General features: G+C 43.1%; 1 protein-coding gene across 1 annotated transcript in view; it reads left to right on the top strand.

Annotated features, from left to right (window-relative positions):
- fam210b (family with sequence similarity 210 member B) overlaps window positions 1-22,380 on the top strand; it is a 69,200-nt gene that overhangs the window by 45,236 nt on the left and 1,584 nt on the right. The window contains exon 2 of the mRNA XM_072276707.1: window positions 2,784-2,965. Coding sequence (XP_072132808.1) covers window positions 2,784-2,965 — 182 coding nt within the window. The remainder of the gene's footprint in view (window positions 1-2,783; window positions 2,966-22,380) is intronic.

Genomic DNA, 22,380 nt, shown 5'->3' with positions numbered 1-22,380 from the left:
TGCCCCAGGTTGATTGAGTGAGTATTGTGCATCCATTATGTTAATCCAGTTTAATAAATTGTTCAGCATGTTGTATGTCACCCTGATATTACACATTACCCGATTTCTTTGCTCTCTCAAATCTAAATTTTGCATTGGATTTGCTGTGCTTATTTTTCTTCATTGGCATTAAAGTTGCTTGCTTTTTCTGTGTTCCTTTGATGCCTTGCCAGCGCGTTTGAGCATGTGCACTCCAGTTGGTCTCCTTTGTTGCACAAGATTTCATGCGTATGGTTACTTGCAATAGTTGATAAATTGAGAGTCAAGGTGGTGATTGATGTGTAGCATACTAACTTGTGACTTGTGGAGGCATTTCTAGTTAATACAGCTTTGTACAGTTTGGTTAGAACTTCCTCTTTGTCAATGCATATTTTCCATGTATAATCGTATACTGATGGTGTAAGCCAGTTTTGTTTTAACCTTGCCTTTACATGGAGATTTCTGCTGCTGTTCATCATCCATGTTTATTTTTGGAAATGCCTTGAGGCATTTTGCTAGATTGAAACACAATACAAATACAAATTATTTAAAAAGTCCCAATTTCTGTTTTCAAAAAAGATTATTTTTAAATAATTCACAAACACAACAAAAAGTATATGGCAGTGTTGTACAGTATTTTTGGAGGTAGGTTATGTTCTTAGCGTTTTATTCCAAGATGAGGAATAAGTTTCTTACTCTTAAAGTTTTTTTCCTGCTACTTTGATGCTAATGGTGGTGGAAAATGTTTAAATGTATGTCTACTGCCCTCACTGTGCATTTGTACACAGATATGCAGTGAGCTAAACAACTTTGCAAAAATCACCCAAGACAGAAGCTTTCTTCAGGGTTTTTAATGACATTTCTTTTCTGCGAAACTTCAGAGTTAAATAAGATACATATTAAATTCAATACAGATTCTTTACATGCCTGAAAATTCTAATACTGTTAATTATTCTCATAGCAAGTGTTAACCAAGGTAGTATTTGCAACCCTCCATAACTATGCAGTGTAAACAAGAATAAATTTGTGGCACAACAATAAACTTAATTGTAATACTTCAAAATATTTTTAATGTTTACCAACATGACCAAAAATTTAAGACTCACAGATATTGCTGCTTCAAGGGCAAGTAAAGAATGAATGGAGATGTATGCCTTTCCACCGTATGCTTTAAATAGAATAAAAACTAACCCACGCAGGAATTGATAGAAAAAAAACCAGCTTATGAATAGAAAGTAAAGTTCAGACAAAATGAACTACTCCTCTAGAAGCCAGAACAGTACGTATTTTTTCCAGCAGCAGTTTTGCCTCAAAGCATTGAGTTCTTCTGATAGATCTGCAGCTAAAAAGTACTTAGGCTGAAGGAGGGGGAAGAACCAGGAATCAAAAGTACCAGGAAGAGCAGTCCACCATTTAGAAGATGGGTTGGTGAACAGTGCTCAAAGAACAGATACCTTTCTTACTAAGGCAGGTTACTCTCACTTGTCTGCACATTACCTGTCTGGAGTCTGATTAGGAATGGCTCTGAATAGATAAAGTTGTCTACAAAGTAGAATAACATTTATAAGGTCTTGCTGAAAGTTACAGATATGTTTATTTGAACTCTGGTGATACTGAGTGATTTATTTTTCTGTCCCAGTTAATTGTTTCAAATGTTTGTGCTCTCCATGGTTCTGTGTTCTTCTTAGATGGTAGATGATTGCTTGCGATTAGGGACGATTCCTATGTTGAGAGCTCAAAGCTGTCCAATGAAGTCACTGTGACATGGTCTCCTTCACAGATAGGGCAGGTGGGTGGGTAACTTGTCCTGCGGAGGCACACTCCTCTTGCTGCTGATGTCCGGTCTTTGTGTGCTCCTTAGGAATGACCTCAAGATTCTCAGTAGCATTCCCAGTGCTCCTTCTGGTACCTCATGTGCCAAGATGTGGCACTGCGATTTGATCTGGTGTATCTGAAGACTAGACAGGAAGTTGTATTTAAGGTGGCTCATTTTAAAATTCTATTCTCATATTTCTTGAACATCTGACTATCTGATCAGGTTTTCAATCGAGTACAAATTCCCTAGAGCCAAACAAATTCCATGGTACAAACACAAGAGCACCAGTAATGAAAACAGTGAATGTGGGACATAAATAGCTTACTTGTCCATCCCCAGAGGGAGAAGAGTCAGGTAACCAGGTTTTGAAGATTCTTTTTTGTAATCAGCTTGAAATGTATGGGTACAAATTTCTCTGCAGGGTGCTTCTGTCACATTCTGCTTTTCAATCATCTAATAGTACAGAGTGAAATCCTTTGTCCAATTAGATCTATGCCACCTCCTGGAAGTGCAGTTCCACTTGTTGCGATCAAACCCAAGCTCCAGAAGCAGTGACTGCTGGATGTCTTGGCCTCTCCTTGTGTGTCACATCACTTTCATTTTTCTCTGTCCCTTTCTGAGTTGGTGACTGATGTCTGCACCGAGCCAGCAAATCCTGAACCAGAATGCTTGAGTCCAAAATATGTTGAGAAGAAAATCTTCTGGCCATTTGAAGTATATTTTGATATAGATTGAACCTACACAAGGCTTTCTTCCAATTTCTGAAATCAGGATGTGATTCCTTATTATGTCTTTTTGTTATTCCCCACAAGAAAAGCTTCTTTCATTTATGGTGTAATGACTTAATGACTAAATTTGTCTGAGGGAATCTCATTTTAGGTGTGGATCCTTGTTGCTTTCTTTCTCTGTTCCAGCAATAACCTTCATTCTCACTCTGTCTCTCCCCCAGACAGTTTGCAGAAACGGAACAAGTGGGAATGAAGTCAGAAGATCTGAGAGCGGTGATTGTAAAAAGCTCAACAAATCCCAGCAGCTGAAACAAGTCTTCAAAGAATACGGAGCTGTAGGAGTGGTATTTCACACTGGGATATCACTGGCTTCACTTGGCATCTTCTATCTAGCTGTTTCAAGGTGAGTCTTAAAAAGATCATCAGATTCTAATGAGTTAAGATCATCTGTGAGGGAGACTTCCCACGGCCACACCATGCTAGCCTTCAAGTTACCACTTACATTAGTCCTACTCCTCACTTTATTCTTCATGCATTTACCCCACCCCTAATTATTTTCACATACCTATATAAGGAGCAATTTACAGAGGCGTGTTAATTTAACACACACATCTTTGGGACGTGGGGAATCCAGGGGATCTGGGAGGAATCCACAGGGAGAATTGTGCAAATTCCACACTGATAGCCCCAAAAGTCAGAAACGAAGCCAGGTTGCTGGAGCTTTGAGTGGCAGCGCTGCCACCCGTGCAGCTCCACTGCCTTTGACACTGTGTGTCTGCTGGAAGCTCCTCTTCCCAATACAGGCAACACTTCAGAAGTGGACATGGATATCTCGGGGGTTCTTGTCTTATTTTCTACACTGCACGCATTGGCCTACCAGAGAGAGCTTCAACCCTGATGTGCTCAATTGATGTTCAAAGCTTCATGTTAAAGTTGAGATTCTAGATTATTGTCTTGCACTTTCTGGTAATTGTTAATTGAAGTGGGACTAGGGATTTGATATCAGATGCATTCTTTGACCTATCCAATTCAATGTTCCATTGTTTATGTGTTGATAACAACATGATGTATGAGTGTTCGTGGTACAGAGGAAAAGTTCATACTGACTATTATGAAACTGAGGTAGCTGTGCCATGGGGAATAAATTCTGGATTTCCCCCATGCGACTCAGATATTGTTGATATCTTTCCATATGTTCCCCTCGCTCCCTTCTCCAACGGGCACTGGTTTGCTGTGGCACTGATGCCAAATAGCTTGGGTAGCCATGCATAAGCTCCTTCAGGCTGCATGTTTGAATATTGTGTAAACTGAAGTTGAAACTGATCCTACCCTCACCACCGATTACATGGCGGGATACACTAGGCAGTAATCCTTGTTTTGGTAGTTGTGGTACAACTAGCTGCAGACAGCACCTGCTTGCATACACGGACACTAGGAAAAGCCAGGAGCTGACTCAGGTTTGTTGCAGAGACTGGAGCTTCATTTGCAATTGTAGAATGGGGAGGTGACAAACAGAGATTAGGAGCAAGATGGGATGAGATTCAGTCTGTGAGTTGAGAAAATAAGGGGAAGTGGAGCCTTCGGGAGAGGTTCAGAAAGGTGACCTAAAGTGACTTGAGGGTGAGGATTCATGGAAGAGGTGATGTAAGGGCTGTATCCAGGGCAGTCAGATAGTGCAGAGAGTTGGATCAGCAGGGTTACACCTGAATCTGAGAAGCACCAATATCCTTGCAGACAGGTTTGCTGGAGCCGTTGGGGAGGCTTTAAGCTAATTTGACGTGGGGATGGGAACTGGAGTTATTGGGCAGTTGGTATACAAGTAGAATGCAGTGTGTAGTGAGACTGTGAGGAAGGACAAGCAGATGAAGGGGCAAAACTGCAGTTAGTGAGGTGAGTTGAAGTGTAACGTGGGGGCAAAATCGAAAAGTGTCATGCAAACAGGACTGTGGGTGTTATATTTGAATGCACGCAGTTTACTGAATAACTTGCATGATCTTGTAGCACATTTAGAGATTGACAATTATGACACTGGGTTTCACTGAGTCATGGCTAAAAGATCATAGTTGGCAGGTCAACATCCAAGGATATACATTGTGTCGAAAGCGCAGATAGGCAGGTGGGGGTGAGGTGGCTCTGTTGGCAAAAAAACTAAAGTAAAAAAAAAGTGACATTGGATCAAAAGATGTAGAATCATTGTGGGTAGAGTTAAGAAACTGCAAGGGTAAAAAGACCCTGATCGAAGTTATATACAGGCCATAATACAGGCCAGAAGTTATATACAGTACAGTAGCCAGGATGTGGGATACAAATTACGAGAGGTACAAAAGGCATGTAACAAATACAATGTCAGTGATGGTCATGGGGGATTTCAATATGCAGGAAGATTGGGAAAATTAGACTGGTGCTGGATCCCAAGAGATGGAATTTGTAGAATGCATACAGGATGGCTTTTTAGTGTAACTTGTAGTGAAGCTCACCAGAGGAAAGACAATTTGGGATTGAACCAGATTTGATTGGGGAGTTTAGGAGATGGTGATTGGAAGATGTTAGCATCCATTAATAAGGATGTGGTTTTTGGAGGCACATGATAAATTAGGCCAAAGTCAGTCTGACAGATCTGTTGGAATTCTTTGATGAAACAACAGGCTGGATAAACAAAGGAGAATTGATAGATATTGTTGACTTGAATTTTCAGAAGCCCTTTGACAAAGTGCTGCACATGAGGATGCAAAATAAGATTAGAGCCCATGATATTACAGGAAAGATAATAGCATGGATAGAAGATTGGCAATCTGGCAGGAGGTAAAAAGTGGCAATAAAGATGGCCGCTGACTACTGGTGATCTGCTGGGGTGGGAGTTGGGACCGCTTCTTTTCACGCTATAAGTCAGCAATTTGGATGATGGAAAGCAAAGTTTGAAGATAATACAAAGATAGGTGGAGTGGCAGGTAGAGATGAGGAAGCTTTTCCCAATAGTACCATAGTTTCTCATGGTCCCCTTAGATAATGTACCCTTTCATTGTTCGAATTCAGTCTCCATGCCCAGTAGCGGTAGGACCTTCGACTGTCCTCTTTTGCACAGAACCTTTGCATTAGCTGCATTTGGCTTCAGTGCATTTATCAGCGTGTACTCCTGCAGCTCGGTATGTGCTGTTTGGCAGCATTCCCTTATGGACATCTTGCAGTCTTGAAAACCTGCAAATTTTAGGCAGACCAAAGACTGTCTTTCACTGAGTTAATGATCTAGAAGCACTTGACGTCTGCCTTAGTGTGTCCATCTATGCTTACTGTCTCTATAGTAAAATTATCAGTTCACTAGCTTGTTTTGGCACAACAATAATTGTAAAACAAGCTCCAAAAGTCTGTACTGCAGAGGGAGGGTTAACTTGAAAAGATGCATATTAGTTGTTCCAAGGAATGCAGGTCTATTTACCAAACTGGTGATTTTTTTTTCCCAGCTTCTTTCTTGTTGATTCTATCAGTGCAGTTTTGCTGAGCAGAATTTCAGGAAACTGGCGGCCATTTTTGGTGGGGTGGGGATGGTAATTGTCGCTTTCCTGTCCTGCTTAAAAATAATGTATGTTGTTGTCTTCACTCAAGTAGTGGAAGGATAAAAGTTTGCCTCCTCAGTCAATTGTGCTTCTGTGTCTTACAGTTTATTTTCTTCAGAGTGGTTAATTCATTGTGTCTGTCCTTCTTGGACTTTTTAACTGCTATTTTAACTTTGATTTTATAATATCTTCCATTTGGCAGACAATGGTTGTTTCACTCCTATCTGTTTACTCCTGTTAAAACAAATGAGGGTTGGTTCAGGTAGGAACATATGTAGTCAGTATCATGATGCTGTGAAATTCTGCTGTTTTGCAGGAAACCTGATTTCAATCAGAGGAAGATTTGTATTGTTCCTGGCCATTGTGCAATTACTGTACTTTTTTCACCTGGGTCTAATTTACATGAGTTTTGACTTTAAGAGTGCTGCGTGTAGTTTTTGTAGGTACAGTGAATAGCACTAGAGTGAATCTAATTAGGGATCATACCTTTCTGAAGAATTGCCACTTCTTATAGATTTTAGGTCTCAAAGTATCAAAAATTATTTAATTGGAACAGAATGGTTGCTTATTTTGCGGCCTTAATTTTCGGCTTGAGAACATTTCTGCCAATCCTCTGCATTGTTCCTATCTGTTACCAGACCATGAGGGTGGTGCTTGGGAATCATTGCCAGGTGCTTGTCAAAGAGCAAAGATTGCTCCCCCTACATTGATAATCCAATTCACACTGTTTTGAGTGAGTTCAGGTTAAAAACTATATAATCACAAGGCAAACTAAACCCATGTCTATGTGTCTTCTATAGCTTGGGGTCCCAAATCCCATGCTGTCCCAGGCCCATGGCTATCCAGTGATGACTGAAATAAAAGATGCTCATGCTTAGTAGGACCACTCAAGGATAAAGGGGAGAACATTTATCTAGATATGGGTGAGGTCCTTAAGGAATACTTTACATTGACATTTACCAAGGAGAAGGATGTGAAGGATAGGGAGATCAGTGCTGAGTGCTAGGGCATTTGAGGTAAAGGAGGAGGTAGTGTTGGGTCTCTTAAAGACCATTTAAAGTAGATAAAATCCCAGAACCTGTTGGGATATACCCACGTTATTTACAGAGGCAAGAGAAGAGATTACTGGGGCCTTAACCAATGTTCTCTCTAGCCACAGGTGAGGTCAGACTGGGGAGTAGTTAATGTTGTTCCATTATTCATGCAAAGAACCAGCGATAATCCTAGAAACTATAGACTGGTGAGTTTTCTGTCAGTGATAGGGAAATTACTGGAGCTTAGGGGTAGGATTTAAAAGCATTTGAAAAACCATGGCCTAATAAGGGAGAGCCAGCATAACTTTGTGTAAGGCAAGTCATGTCTTATTAACTTGATTGACTTTTTGACGAGATGATAAAGGTGATTGGTGAAGGCTATATGCCTCCATGGACTTTAGTAAGGTAATTGACAAGGTCCCTCATGGGAGGCTCATCCAGAAGATTAGATGCATGGGATCGATGATGAATTAGCCATTTGATTCAGAATTAGCTTGCCCATAGAAGATAAAGCGTAATGGTTGAAGGGACTGGAGGTTTTTGATTACTGATATTTTGCAGAGATCTGTACTAGGGACTCTGTGACGTATACAAATGATCTGGATGAAAATGTAGATGAATGGATTAGTAAATTTGCAGATGATATAAAAGTTTGTGGTGTTGTGGATAGCGTAGAAGACTGGCAATGAATACAATAGGGTATAGATCATTTGCAGATATGGTGGAGAAATGGCAGATGGAATTTAATCTGGACAAATATGAAGTGTTGCACCTTAGTTAATGTAAAGAGACAGGACTGTTAAGGGCAAGACCTTTCAGTATTGAAGAGTGTAGGGACCGTGGGGAGCAAGTTCATAGCTCTCTGAAAGTGCCTACATAGGTTGATAGGGTGGTTAAGAAGGCACATTGCCTGCTTGCCTTTATTTGTCAAGGCACTGAGTTCAAAAGTCAGGAAGCTATATTGAACCTTTAAAAAACTAGTTCGGCTGCATCTGGAATACTGCATACAGTTCTGTTTGTCCCATTATAGGAAGGATGTCAAAACTTTGGAGGGGGTGGAGAATAGTTTACCAGGTTTCTGCGTGGATTAAAGGGTCTGTGCTATAACAAGAGGCTGGACAAACTTGAGTTTTCCTGGCGCACCGGAGGCTGAGGAGAGATCTGATAGATGTTTATAAGATTATGAGAGGCCTAGATAGAACGGACAGACAGTACCTTTTTCTTAGGGTTGAAATGTCTAATACCTGAGGGCATGCATTTAAGGTGAGAGGGGGTAAGTTCAAAGGTGACGTGAGGGGCAAGTTTTTTTACACAGTGATGTGTGCCTGGAGTGCACTCTCTGAGTAGAGGCAGATACGTTGGGGACTTTTAAGATATGTGTAGATAAGCACATGAATGTGAGAAAAAAGGAAGGGTGTGGGCATTGTGTGGACAGAAGAGATTAGTCTAATTGGCCATTTGATAACTAATTTAATTGATTCGTCACAACATTGTGGGCCAAAGGGCCTATTCCTGAGCTGTACTGCTCTGTGTTCTAAGTAACGCCAGTAGGGTTGATTAGTACCATCTAAGGGAATAATGCTCATACTGTAGTTATTTTTGGCAATGTATACATCTCTAGAGTTAGAAAATATGTGATAGCATTGCACCAGTGGTCGTACTACCCTAAAATAAACATTTCTGAAAAGTGGCCAATATAAAGTACAACCTAGTGGTATTTTGTCATCAGTGATCCCTCAACATTGAAATTTGTCACAATGATAGCTGAGTTCAAGCACTTATCATCAAATGTTGTTATAAACTTCTACATTGAAAACTATGTCATTGGTGGCACTCGCAGTACAGTGCCTAATTTCAGTAGAATGAATCATTTCATTTTTAGAAAAGTATTTGTCAGTTGTTTATTTTGGAAAAGTCAATAAAAACCCTAGGACACACATAATCACATGGGTTTGTAGAGAATTTATTCAGAAATTCAGATAAGTAATCACTTTTTGTATATATTCCATATTAACATCAGTACAGCAGAAAATGTTACCCCCCCCCCCCCAAAAAAGGTTAAAAAACCTCATTTGGAGAGATTTCTGGAGTTTTATCAATGTCATGATATTTTCCATATTGTATCATATCAAAACAATCTTAAGCTTTTGTCATAGCATAGAGAATTACGGTACAATAAGTCCCAAGGCAGTGGGCAACGTTCCGCATCCACATCTCAAAAGTTGAGTCACCGTATTGGGTAGGTCATGACAGCTGACATCGGCCCCTGCAGCATGTGGGAAATCAGGGATACTTCCAGTGTCCCTGATGACTCTGTTTGCAAGGAATGTGTCCAGCTGCAGCTTCTGGCAGACCGCATTGAGCGGCTGGAGCTGTGATCGGATTCATACTGGAGCATCCGCGACGCTGAGAAAGTTCAGTGAGTTGGCCACACCGCAGGTAAAGGCTACACAGGCAGAAAGGGAATGGGTGGCCACTAAACAGCGTAGCAGTAGGCAGGTAGTGCAGGAGTCCCCTGGGGTCGTCTCCCTCCTAAACAGATATACTGTTTTGGATACTGTTGGGGGAGATCTCTCATCAGGGGAAGGCAGCAGCGGCCAAGTTCATGGCACCATGGGTGGCTCTACGGCACAGGAGGGAAGAACGTAGAACATAGAATATTACAGCACAGTACAGGCCCTTCAGCCCACAATGTTGTGCCGACCCTCAAACCCTGCCTCTCATATAAGCCCCCACCTTAATTTCCTCCATGTACCTGTCTGGTAGTCTCTTAAACTTCACTAGTGTATCTGCCTCCACCACTGAGTCAGGCAGTGCGTTCCACGCACCAACCACTCTGAGTAAAAAACCTTCCTCTAATATCCCCTTTGAACTTCCCACCCCTTACCTTAAAGCTGTGTCCTCTTGTATTGTGCAGTGGTGCCCTGGGGAAGAGGCGCTGGCTATCCACTCTATCTATTCCTCTTATTATCTTGTACACCCCTATCATGTCTGCTCTCATCCTCCTTCTATCCAAAGAGTAAAGCCCTAGCTCCCTTAATCTCTGATCATAATGCATACTCTCTAAACCAGGCAGCATCCTGGTAAATCTCCTCTGTACCCTTTCCAATGCTTCCACATCCTTCCTATAGGAAAAGGAGTGGGAGAGCTATAGTGATAGGGGATTCGATTGTAAGGGGAATAGATAGGCGTTTCTGCGGCCGCAAACGAGACTCCAGGAGGGTACGTTGCCTCTCTGGTGCAAAAGTCAAGGATGTCTCTGAGTGGCAGCAGGACATCCTGGAGTGGGAGGGTGAACAGCCAGTGGTCGTGGTGCACATAGGTACCAAAGATATAGGTAAAAAATGGGATGAGGTCCTATAAGGTGAATTTAGGGAGTTTGGAGATAAACTAAAAAGTAGGACCACAAAGGTAATAATCCCTAGATTACTACCAGTGCCACGTGCTAGTCAGAGGAGAAATCAGAGGATATTTCAGATGAATACGTGACTTGAAAATTGGTGCAAGGAGGAGGGATTCAAATTTCTGGGGCATTGGAACCAGTTCTGGAGGAGGTGGGACCGGTACAAACAGTCTGCACTTAGGGGGAGCATTTGCTACTGCTGTTCAGGAGGATTTAAACTCATGTGGCAGGGGGATGGGAACAAGTGCAGAGAGACAGAGGGGTATAAAATGCGGGTAGAAGCAAAAAGTAGTAAGGTGAAAAGTAAAAGTGGCAGGCAGGCAAATCCAGGGCAAAAATCAAAAAGGGCCACTTTTCAACATAATTGCATAAGGGCTAGGAGTGTTGTAAAAACAAGCCTGAAGGCTTTGTGTGTCAATGCAAGGAGCATTCGTAACAAGGTGGATGAATTAAAGGTGCGGATTGTTATTAATGAATATGATATAGTTGGGATCACAGAGACATGGCTCCAGGCTGACCAAGGATGGGAGCTCAACATTCAGGGATATTCAATATTCAGGAGGAATAGACATGAAAGAAAAGGAGGTGGGGTAGCATTGCTGGTTAGAGAGGAGATTAACGCAATAGAAAGGAAGGACATTAGCCGGGAGGATGTGGAATCGATATGGGTAGAGCTGCATAACACTAAGGGTCAGAAAACGCTGGTGGGAGTTGTGTACAGGCCACCTAACAGTAGTAGTGAGGTTGGGGATGGCATTAAACAGGAAATTAGAAATGCATGCAATAAAGGAACAGCAGTTATAATGGGTGACTTCAATCTACATATAAATTGGGTGAACCAAATTGGTAAGGGTGCCGAGGAAGAGGATTTCTTGGAATGTATGCGGGATGGTTTTTTGAACCAACATGTCGAGGAACCAACTAGAGAACAGGCCATTCTAGACTGGGTATTGAGCAATGAGGAAGGGTTAGTTAGCAATCTTGTCGTGCTAGGCCCCTTGGGTAGGAGTGACTGTAATATGGTGGAATTCTTCATTAAGATGGAGAGTGACATAGTTAATTCAGAAACAAAGGTTCTGAACTTAAAGAAGGGTAACTTTGAAGGTATGAGACGTGAATTAGCTAAGATAGACTGGCAAATGATACTTAAGGGGCTGACGGTGGATGTGCAATGGCAAGCATTTAAAGGTCGCATGGATGAACTACAACAATTGTTCATCCCAGTTTGGCAAAAGAATAAACCAGGGAAGGTAGTGCATCCGTGGCTGACAAGGGAAATTAGGGATAGAATCAATTCCGAAGAAGAAACATACAAATTAGCCAGAAAAGGCGGCACACCTGAGGACTGGGAGAAATTCAGAGTCCAGCAGAGGAGGACCAAGGGCATAATTAGGAAAGGGAAAAAAGATTATGAGAGAAAACTGGCAGGGAACATAAAAACTGACTGTAAAAGCTTTTATAGATATATAAAAAGGAAAAGACTGGTAAAGACAAATGTAGGTCCCCTACAGACAGAAACAGGTGAATTGATTATGGGGAGCAAGGACATTGCAGACCAATTGAATAATTACTTTGGTTCTGTCTTCACTAAGGAGGACATAAATAATCTTCCAGAAATAGTAGGGGACAGAGGGTCCAGTGAGATGGAGGAACTGAGCGAAATACATGTTAGTAGGGAAGTGGTGTTAGGTAAATTGAAGGGATTAAAGGCAAATAAATCCCCAGGGCCAGATGGTCTGCATCCCAGAGTGCTTAAGGAAGTAGCCCAAGAAATAATGGATGCATTAGTGATAATTTTTCAAAACTCTTTAGATTCTGGATTAGTTCCTGAGGATTGGAGGGTGGCTAATGTAACCCCGCTTTTTAAAAAAGGAGGGAGAGAGAAAAACCAGGGAGTTATAGACTCTATTTGCTAGAGTCAGTTATCAAAGATGTGATAACAGCACATTTGGAAAGCGGTGAAATCATCGGACAAAGTCAGCATGGACTTGTGAAAGGAAAGTCATGTCTGACGAATCTTATAGAATTTTTTGAGGATGTAACTAGTAGAGTGGATAGGGGAGAACCAGTGGATGTGGTATATTTAGATTTTCAAAAGGCTTTTGACAAGTTCCCACACAGGAGATTAATGTGCAAACTTAAAGCACACTGTATTGGGGGTATGGTATTGATGTGGATGGAGAATTGGTTAGCAGACAGGAAGCAAAGAGTGGGAATAAACGGGACCTTTTCAGAATGGCAGGCGGTGACTAGTGGGGTACCGCAAGGCTCAGTGCTGGGACCCCAGTTGTTTACAATATATATTAACGACTTGGATGAGGGAATTAAATGCAGCATCTCCAAGTTTGCGCATGACATGCAGCTGGGTGGCAGTGTTAGCTGTGAGGAGGATGCTAAGAGGATGCAGAGTGACTTGGATAGGTTGGGTGAGTGGGCAAATTCATGGCAGATGCAATTTAATGTGGATAAATGTGAAGTTATCCACTTTGGTGGCAAAAATAGGAAAACAGATTATTATCTGAATGGTGGCCGATTAGGAAAAGGGGAGGTGCAAGGAGACCTGGGTGTCATTATACACCAGTCATTGAAAGTGGGCATGCAGGTACAGCAGGCGGTGAAAAAGGCGAATGGTATGCTGGCATTTATAGCGAGAGGATTCGAGTACAGGAGCAGGGAGGTACTACTGCAATTGTACAAGGCCTTGGTGAGACCACACCTGGAGTATTGTGTGCAGTTTTGGTCCCCTAATCTGAGGAAAGACATCCTTGCCATAGAGGGAGTACAAAGAAGGTTCACCAGATTGATTCCTGGGATGGCAGGACTTTCATATGAAGAAAGACTGGATGAACTGGGCTTGTACTCATTGGAATTTAGAAGATTGAGGGGGGATCTGATTGAAACGTATAAAATCCTAAAGGGATTGGACAGGCTAGATGCAGGAAGATTGTTCCTGATGTTGGGGAAGTCCAGAATAAGGGGTCACAATTTGAGGATAAAGGGGAAGCCTTTTAGGACCGAGATTAGGAAAAACTTCTTCAGACAGAGAGTGGTGAATCTGTGGAATTCTCTGCCACAGGAAACAGTTGAGGCCAGTTCATTGGCTATATTTAAGAGGGAGTTAGATATGGCCCTTGTGGCTACAGGGATCAGGGGGTATGGAGGGAAGGCTGGGGCGGGGTTCTGAGTTGGATGATCAGCCATGATCATAATAAATGGTGGTGCAGGCTCGAAGGGCCGAATGGCCTACTCCTGCACCTATTTTCTATGTTTCTATGTTTCTATCTGAATGGTGGCCGATTAGGAAAAGGGGAGGTGCAACCAGACCTGGGTGTCATTGTACACCAGTCATTGAAAGTGGGCATGCAGGCGCAGCAGGCGGTGAAAAAGGCGACTGGTATGTTGGCATTCATAGCAAGAGGATTCAAGTACAGGAGCAGGGAGGTTCTACTGCAGTTGTACAAGGCCTTGGTGAGACCACACCTGGAGCGTTGTGTGCAGTTTTGGTCCCCTAATTTGAGGAAAGACATTCTTGCCAGAGAGGGAGTACAAAGAAGGTTCACCAGATTGATTCCTGGGATGGCAGGACTTTCATATGAAGAAAGACTGGATCGACTCGGCTTATACTCGCTGGAATTTAGAAGATCGAGGGGGAATCTTATTGAAACATATAAAATTCGAAAGGGATTGGACAGGCTAGATGCAGGAAGATTGTTCCCAATGTTGGGGAAGTCCAGAACGAGGGGTCACAGTTTAAGGATAAAGGGGAAGCCTTTTAGGACCGAGATGAGAAAAATCTTCTTCACACAGAGAGTGCTGAATCTGTGGAATTCTCTGCCACAGGAAACAGTTGAGGCCAGCTCATTGGCTATATTTAAGAGGGAGTTAGATATGGCCCTTGTGGCTAAAGGGATCAGGGGGTATGGAGAGAAGGCAGGTACAGGGTTCTGAGTTGGATGATCAGCCATGATCATACTGAATGTCGGTGCAGGCTCGAAGGGCCGAATGGCCTACTCCTGCACCGATTTTTATATGTTTCTATAATTCAAATGTGAGGTTCCACATGGCCATGACCTAGGCCCCATTTGGTTGTAAGATGAATATATTTAATCAAAGACTGCTTTCCATACTTTCATAACCTATTAATGATCATAATAATTTTCCAAGTCTTCCATTTCTTCATCTGAACTTTACACGCTGTCTGAGGTGGATGCCTGGTTCTTACAGTCTGCCAGTCTACACATGTCAGTACACCTGAGGCCATTTGCAACACACATACATCTTGGGAGTGAACAGTTTGTTGGATAGTTACAGGCCAGTAGATCCAGCTTCCTCTTCTCTCTCCATCTTCCATCCTCTGCCAGCACGGGTTGGCACTTGTGGGTCCTTCTCTAAACATCTTCTCCACATACCAGCCTGGTAGTTGGCTCGCTGTGCATGTTTTGTTAAGCTGTACTTGAATGGTGGGAGTTGATGACTTTTGATTTCACCTTTTTTTGGCACAGAAAAGGTAATATCTGAGCTCATTGACCTTAGTGGTCGATGCTTTTGGGGCATACAGGAGACATATAAATGCCTCCAGTTTGTCCATCAGTTCTGGGGAGAGGTCCCATTCCTGACCCAACTCTAAGAATGTGTCCCGAGTTTCCCTGTTGCTGGTTAGAAGTTTTAGATTAGATTATGAGGACACGCAGTCCTCTTTTATTGTCATTTAGTAATGCATGCATTAAGAAATGATACATTATTCCTCCGGTGTGATATCACAAAACACAGGACAGACCAAGACTAAAAAAACTAACAAAGCCACATAATTATAATATACAGTTACAATAGTGCAACAATACCATAACTTGATGAAGAACAGGCCATGGCACAGTAAAACAGTTCAAAGTCTCTCGAATGCCCCACATCTCACGCAGACGGGAGAAGGAAGAAAACTCTCCCTGCCATGCCCGACCACAGTCCGACTCTGTGGTTCGAAAACTTCGAGCCTCCGATCAGCCCTCCGACACCAAGTACTGAGCACCATCTCTATCCAAACGATTCGACCTCAGTCTCGGTTACCAGAAGTAGGCAAAGCCGGGGATTTTGAGGCTTTCCCTCCGGAAGATTCTCGATCGCCCAGTAACAGCGGCAGCGAACCAGCGTTTCAGAAATTTCTCCAGATGTTCCTCTGTGCTTTTACGTCTGTCTGTATCAAATCAGAATTGTCTACGGCCCCTATTTAACGGATACAATATCATTTTCACCGGAGAGCTGCGCGCGCATGGCGCGCTGCTATCTTCTCCTCCCACCTTTTTTAGGGCACTTGTTTTCCCTTTGCCTGCAAAAGCACTTACGGTGTCACATCCTGTATTTGCGTGCAACCCAATAAGAGCCCTACCAACCTCTATGCCAACAGTGGCAACAACCTTCCTGATGTCTACAAGCATTGTACGGGTTCTAGTTCCACACTTCTGGAACAATGGGGACTCAATCTTGTCACAGAATGCTAAAGCCATGATAAAGACATCTGTGTCTTCTGAGCAGATCACTACAGATTGGTATCCGTCTCTTGTGGCATGGAGAAGTAGACGGCCATCTGCTTCTTGTTGACACTGAAGAGCTGACACCTCCTCATTGTCTTGAGATGTGATTCTGTAACATTTGTCATTCACAGTTGCATGCTGAATCTTCTCCTGTAGCTTTGCTCTGTACTCCGCCTTCCTCCATTCATCTCCCTTGACTGGCCTAGGAACGCGCTGCAGTTCTCAGCTGTTATGTAGTAACACTTGATAGCTCCAGCATTCAGCCTGAACCGTGATGTGCCTCCAGGAGTCTGTGTATCTTTGTTCACTATGGTTTCAGTAGCCTGGTCCACAGGGATCTGCCCAAAGGGGTTGTTACTTGACAGCTGCACTGAGAATTGGCCAGTCTTGAAGACCTCATACACAGGATTCTTCTCCGGGAGGTTCATCATCTGAGCAAAGTAAGGGGACAGGTACCTGGCATAATTCATCTTATCATAGGCAAAGCACCATGGGATCATGGTTCTTATAGTATGGAGGTGCAACTCCCAGTCCCCTCACAGAAAGCTACCACCGCTGCAATGCTATCACATATTTTCTAGCACTAGGGGTGTATACCTTGCCAAAAATCACTATAAGAATTATTCCCCCCAGATGGTACCGGTGGCCCACATTTGGGGTCCTGGCTCACGGACTAAGTATTGGCAAAGCATTTTATGTGATTAATTGATGTAAAGTGGAATTGGTTGGTTCTTGTATCAGAGAATTCCCATAACATGCTCATATCAGCCTCTTTCAGTTCCATGTTTTTCTCATGTTCTCGCACATTCTTGTTGCCAATTGGTGGACTGGGCGTTTGGGTGATTTGTTAGTTTTTATACAAGGGAGTTGTTGGGGATGTTTGGTGCTTGCAAGCTTTTGTTCCTTTTTCTTTTCCTGCTGGGCTCAATTCCCACCACTGCCTGTAAGGAGTTTGTACATTCTCCCCATGATTGCGTGGGTTTCCTCAGGCTGCTCTGGTTTCCTCCCACAATCCAAAGACATATTGGTTGGTAGGTTAATTGGCCATTGCAAATTGTCCCGTGACTAGGCTTGGATTAAAATCGGGGGATTGATGGGTGGCGCGTCTGGAAGAGCCAGTTTCATGCTGTATGTCAATAAATAAATAACTACACACAAAGGTTGTCAAAACAACCAATGTATAAAAGACAAACTGTGCAAATACTTAAAATATAACAACAAATAAATAATGTTGAGAACATGACTTGTAGATTCCTTGAAAGTGAATCCATGGGTTCAGGAATGTGTTCGGTGTTGAGGTGAGTGACATTATCCAAGCTGGTTCAGGAACTTGATGATACGATCTGGAAGGCTGGAGTTAATGTGTACCATGACCAGCCCTTTGAAGCACTTCACGGTAATGGATGTCAGAGCCACCGGGTGGTAGTCATTAAAGCATGTTTCCTTGTTTTTAAGTACTGAAATAATGATAGTCTTAAAACAGATGGTAACTTCAGATTGAAGGGAACAGAGCCTATAAAGGTCTGCAAATACTCCTGCCAGCTGATCTGTGCAGAATTGAAGGGCACGGCCAGGGACACCATCTGGGCCAGTTGCTTTTCAGTTCACTCTCCAAAGATTGATCTTGCATTTGGGACAATGACTGTGGTTTCAGGTGCATTTGAGGCTGTTGGGATGGGTGACATTCCAATCCCCTTCTGATCAAAACACCCATACAATAAAAGAAGCCTACTGGGGAGGAGTGGACTGTTGTTGATGCTGCCTTACTGTATTTTGTGGCCCATTGTAGCACATGCTTGCCAGCTGGAATGGTACTCTAGTTTGCACTGGTATTGTCTTTTGATATCTTTGAGAGCTTGGGGTCACTTGATTTGAACACTGCAGTAGGGCGTAGATGACAGCAGAACAGCAGTGGCTGGTGTTTCTGCGGAAAATTTGGAAGGCACAAAAAAGATACATCCCAAAGATGAAGAAGTATTCTAAAGAGAGGATAAGGCAACTGTGGCTGAGAAGGCAACCTAAAAGCAAAAGAGAAGACATATAATCAAGCAAAAATTAGTGGGAAATTAAAGGATTGAGAAGCTTTTTTAAAGACAACAGAAGGCAACTAAGAAAGGCATAAGGAGAGAAAAGATGAAGTATGAAGCTAAGTTAGCCAATAACATAAGTGGATACCAATTTTTTTTCCCAAATATATAAAGAGTAAAAGAGAATGGATATCGTACTACTGGAAAATGATGCTGGAGAGGTGGTATGGGGAGGGGAGACAAAAGCAGATGAACTTAAGTATTTTGCATTAGTTTTCACTTTGGGGATTAACCCTAGTAGAATACCAGAAGTGCAAGAGTGTCAGGGGGCAGACATGAGTGTTGCTATTACTAAAAACGTGCTTGGGAAGATGACAAGTTTGAAGGTAGCTAAGTCACCTAGAAAAGATGGACCAAACCCCAGGGTTCAAAAAGAGGTAACTGAAGAGATTGTGGAGGCATTAGAGGAAGATCTTTCAAGAATCACTAGATTCTGAAATCGTTCTGGAAGGCTGGAAAATTGCAAATGTCACACCACTCTTCAAGAAGGGAGGGAGTCAGATGAAAGGAAATTAGAGGCCAGTGGTTGAAAAGATGTTGGAGCCTATTATTAAGGATGAGATTTTGGGACACTTGGAGGCACATGATAAAATTGGCCAAAGTCAGCATGGTTTCCTCAAGGGGAAATCTTGCGTGACAAATCCTTTGGAATTCTTTGAGGAAATAACAGGCAGGATAGACAAAGGAGAGTCAATGGATATTGTTCATTTGAATTTTCAGAAGGCCTTTGACAAGATGCCACACAAGAAACTGCCTAAGAAGAGCCCATGGTATTACAGGAAAGGTACTAGCTTGGACAGAAGATTGGTTGACTGGCAAGAGACAGAGTGGGAATAAAGTGGCCCTTTTCTGGTTGACTGCCGGTGACTAGTGGTGAACTGCAGGGATCAGTGTTGGGAGCCCTTCTTTTCATGTTATACATCAATGATATGGATAAAAGGATGAAGGCTTTGTGGACAATACAAAGATAAGTGGAGGGGCAGGTATTGTTGAGGAAGCAGGGAATCTGCAAAAGACTTAAACAGATTGGGAAAATGAGGAAAGAAATGGCAGGTGGAATATAACATAGGGAAGTGCATGGTTATGCACTTTGACAGGAGGAATAAAGTTATGAACTATTTTCTAAATGGGGGAAAAAATTCAAAAATCAGAGGTACAGGGAGGCTTGGGTGTCCTCATGCAGGATTCCCTTAAAAGTTAACTTGCAGGTTGAGTCAGTGGTAAGGAAAGCAAATGCAATGTTAGCATTCATCTTGAGAGGGCTAGAATACAAAGCAAAGATGTAATGTGGAAGCCTTTAGGGCATTGGTCAGACCGCAATATGGAGTATTATGAGCAGTTTTGGGCTTGCTATCTAAGAGAAGATGTGCTGGCATTGGAGATGGTCCAGAAGAGGTTCATGAGAATGATCCAGGGAACGAAAAGAGTAACAAATGAGAAGTGCTGGATAGCTCCAGCCTGAACTTACTGGAGCTAAAAGAATGAGGGGGAACCTCATTGAAACCTATCGAATATAGAAAGGAACACATATAAAAGTTGCTGGTGAACGCAGCAGGCCAGGCAGCATCTCTAGGAAGAGGTACAGTCGACGTTTCAGGCCGAGGCCCTTCGTCAGGACTAACTGAAGGAAGAGTTAGTAAGAGATTTGAAAGTGGGGGGGGGGGGAGATCCAAAATGATAGGAGAAGACAGGAGGGGGAGGGATGGAGCCAAGAGCTGGACAGGTGATTGGCAAAAGGGATATGAGAGGATCATGGGACAGGAGGCCTAGGGAGAAAGAAAAGGGGGAGGGGGGGGAAACCAGAGGATGGGCAAGGGGTATAGTGATAGGGACAGAGGGAGAAAAAGGAGAGAGAGAAAGAATGTGTGTATATAAATAAATAACGGATGGGGTACGAGAGGGAGGTGGGGCATTAGCGGAAGTTTGAGAAGTCAATGTTCATGCCATCAGATTGGAGGCTACCCAGACGGAATATAAACTGTTGTTCCTCCAACCTGAGTGTGGCTTCATCTTTACAGTAGAAGAGGCCGTGGATAGACATGTCAGAATGGGAATGGGATGTGGAATTAAAATGTGTGGCCACTGGAAGATCCTGCTTTCTCTGGCGGATGGAGCGTAGGCGTTCAGCGAAGCGATCTCCCAGTCTGCGTTGGGTCTCATCAATATATAGAAGGCCACATTGGGAGCACTGGACACAGTATATCACCCCAGCCAACTCACAGGTGAAGTGTCGCCTCACCTGGCAGGACTGTCTGGGGCCCTGAATGGTAGCGAGGGAGGAAGTGTAAGGGCATATGTAGCACTTGTTCCGCTTACAAGGGTAAGTGCCAGGAGGGAGATCAGTGGGGAGGGATGGGGGAGGATGAATGGACAAGGGAGTCGCGTAGGGAACGATCCTGGCGGAAAGCAGAGAGAGGTGGGGAGGGAAAGATGTGCATAGTGGTGGGATCCCGTTGGAGGTGGCGGAAGTTACGGAGAATTATATGTTGGACCCGGAGGCTGGTGGGGTGGTAGGTGAGGACATGGGGAACCCTATTCCTAGTGGGGTGGCGGGAGGATGGAGTGACAGCAGATGTGCGTGAAATGGGGGAGATGCGTTTGAAAGCAGAGTTGATGGTGGAGGAAGGGAAGCCCCTTTCTTTAAAAAAGGGGGACATCTTCTTCGTCCTGGAATGAAAAGCCTCATCCTGAGAGCAGATGCGGCGGAGACAGAGGAATTACGAGAAGGGAATGGCATTTTTGCAAGAGACAGGGTGAGAAGAGGAAAAGTCCAGATAGCTGTGAGAGTCAGTAGGCTTATAGTAGACATCAGTAGATAAGCTGTCTCCAGAGATAGAGACAGAAAGATCTAGAAAGGGGAGGGAGGTGTCAGAAATGGACCAGGTAAACTTCAGGGCAGGGTGAAAGTTGGAGGCAAAGTTAATGAAGTCAACGAGCTCAGCGTGCGTGCAGGAAGCAGTGCCAATGCAGTTGTCGATGTAGCGAAGGTGAAGTGGGGGACAGATACCAGAATAGGTTTGGAACATAGATTGTTCCACAAATCCAACAAAAAGGCAGGCATAACTAAGACTCATACAGGTGCCCATGGCTACCATTTCACACACATCTGCTCTCACTTCATCCTCCCGCCACCCCACTAGGAATAGGGCTCCCCTTGTCCTCACCTACACCCCACCAGCCTGCAGGTCCAACATATAATTCTCCGTAACTTCCACCACCTCCAGTGGGATCCCAATCTTTCAAATCTCTTACTAGCTCTTCTTTCAGTTAGTCCTGACGAAGGATCTCGGCCCAAAACGTCGACTGTACCGCTTCCTAGAGATGCTGCCTGGCCTGCTGTGTTCACCATCAACTCTTATGTGTGTTGCTTGAAATTCCAGCATCTGCAGATTTCCTCATGTTTGCGAATATTGAAAGGTCTGGATAAAGTGCATGTAAAGAAGATAGTTCCTATAGTAGGGGAGTCTAGGGCTAAAGGGCAACACTCAGAATTGAGTGGTTAATTTAGAATAGAGAATAGGAAAATTTTCTTTAGCCAGAGGGTGATGAATCTATGGAATTCATTGCCACAGACAACTGTGCAGACCAAGACATTGTGTATATTTAAAGAGGAGGTTGATAAGTTCTTGGTTAATCAGGGTGGCAAAAGTTATGGTGAGAAGGCAGGAGAATAGGGTTGACAGGGATAATAAATCAGCCATGATGGAATGACAGAGATGACTCTGGGCTGAATGGCATAATTCTGCTCCTATGTCTTATGGTCTTATAAAAGATCCTTTAATCTGTTTGAGAAACTATACACTAAATTTCAGACCTTTTGGCTATTGTATTCAGAAAAATAAAAACAATGTTCTATCTGATGTGTTGTTTTCTCTCAATGATATTTTAATGATTTCTATGGATGATGTGTTTCCTTGGCATTCTGTTTATAATTTTACCCCATTTTAAAAGTTATTTAATTTGTACTTAATCTCAAGCTGGGTAGTGGCACCCTAACATCCATTTAAAATTTACCTTTTCCTCTCTCTCTCTATTACAACTTCCAGAAAGTAAGCTTGAGTTTACACCACTTTATCAGGAGCCTATCAGCTACTTTTGAATATGTGGGCCTTTATTACTCAATTGGAGGTCTGTGCAGGTTTTTGTGGACGTACAAGCGCCATTCCATGATTTCAGCATAACCCAGACTGCAATGCAATAATGAGGGAGTGCCCCTGT

Source organism: Mobula birostris, chromosome 2 (genome assembly GCF_030028105.1).
Source record: "Mobula birostris isolate sMobBir1 chromosome 2, sMobBir1.hap1, whole genome shotgun sequence".
NCBI lineage: Eukaryota > Metazoa > Chordata > Chondrichthyes > Myliobatiformes > Myliobatidae > Mobula > Mobula birostris.
The sequence above is the reverse complement of the archived record's forward strand: the minus strand, read 5'-3'. Positions and strand labels throughout refer to the sequence as shown.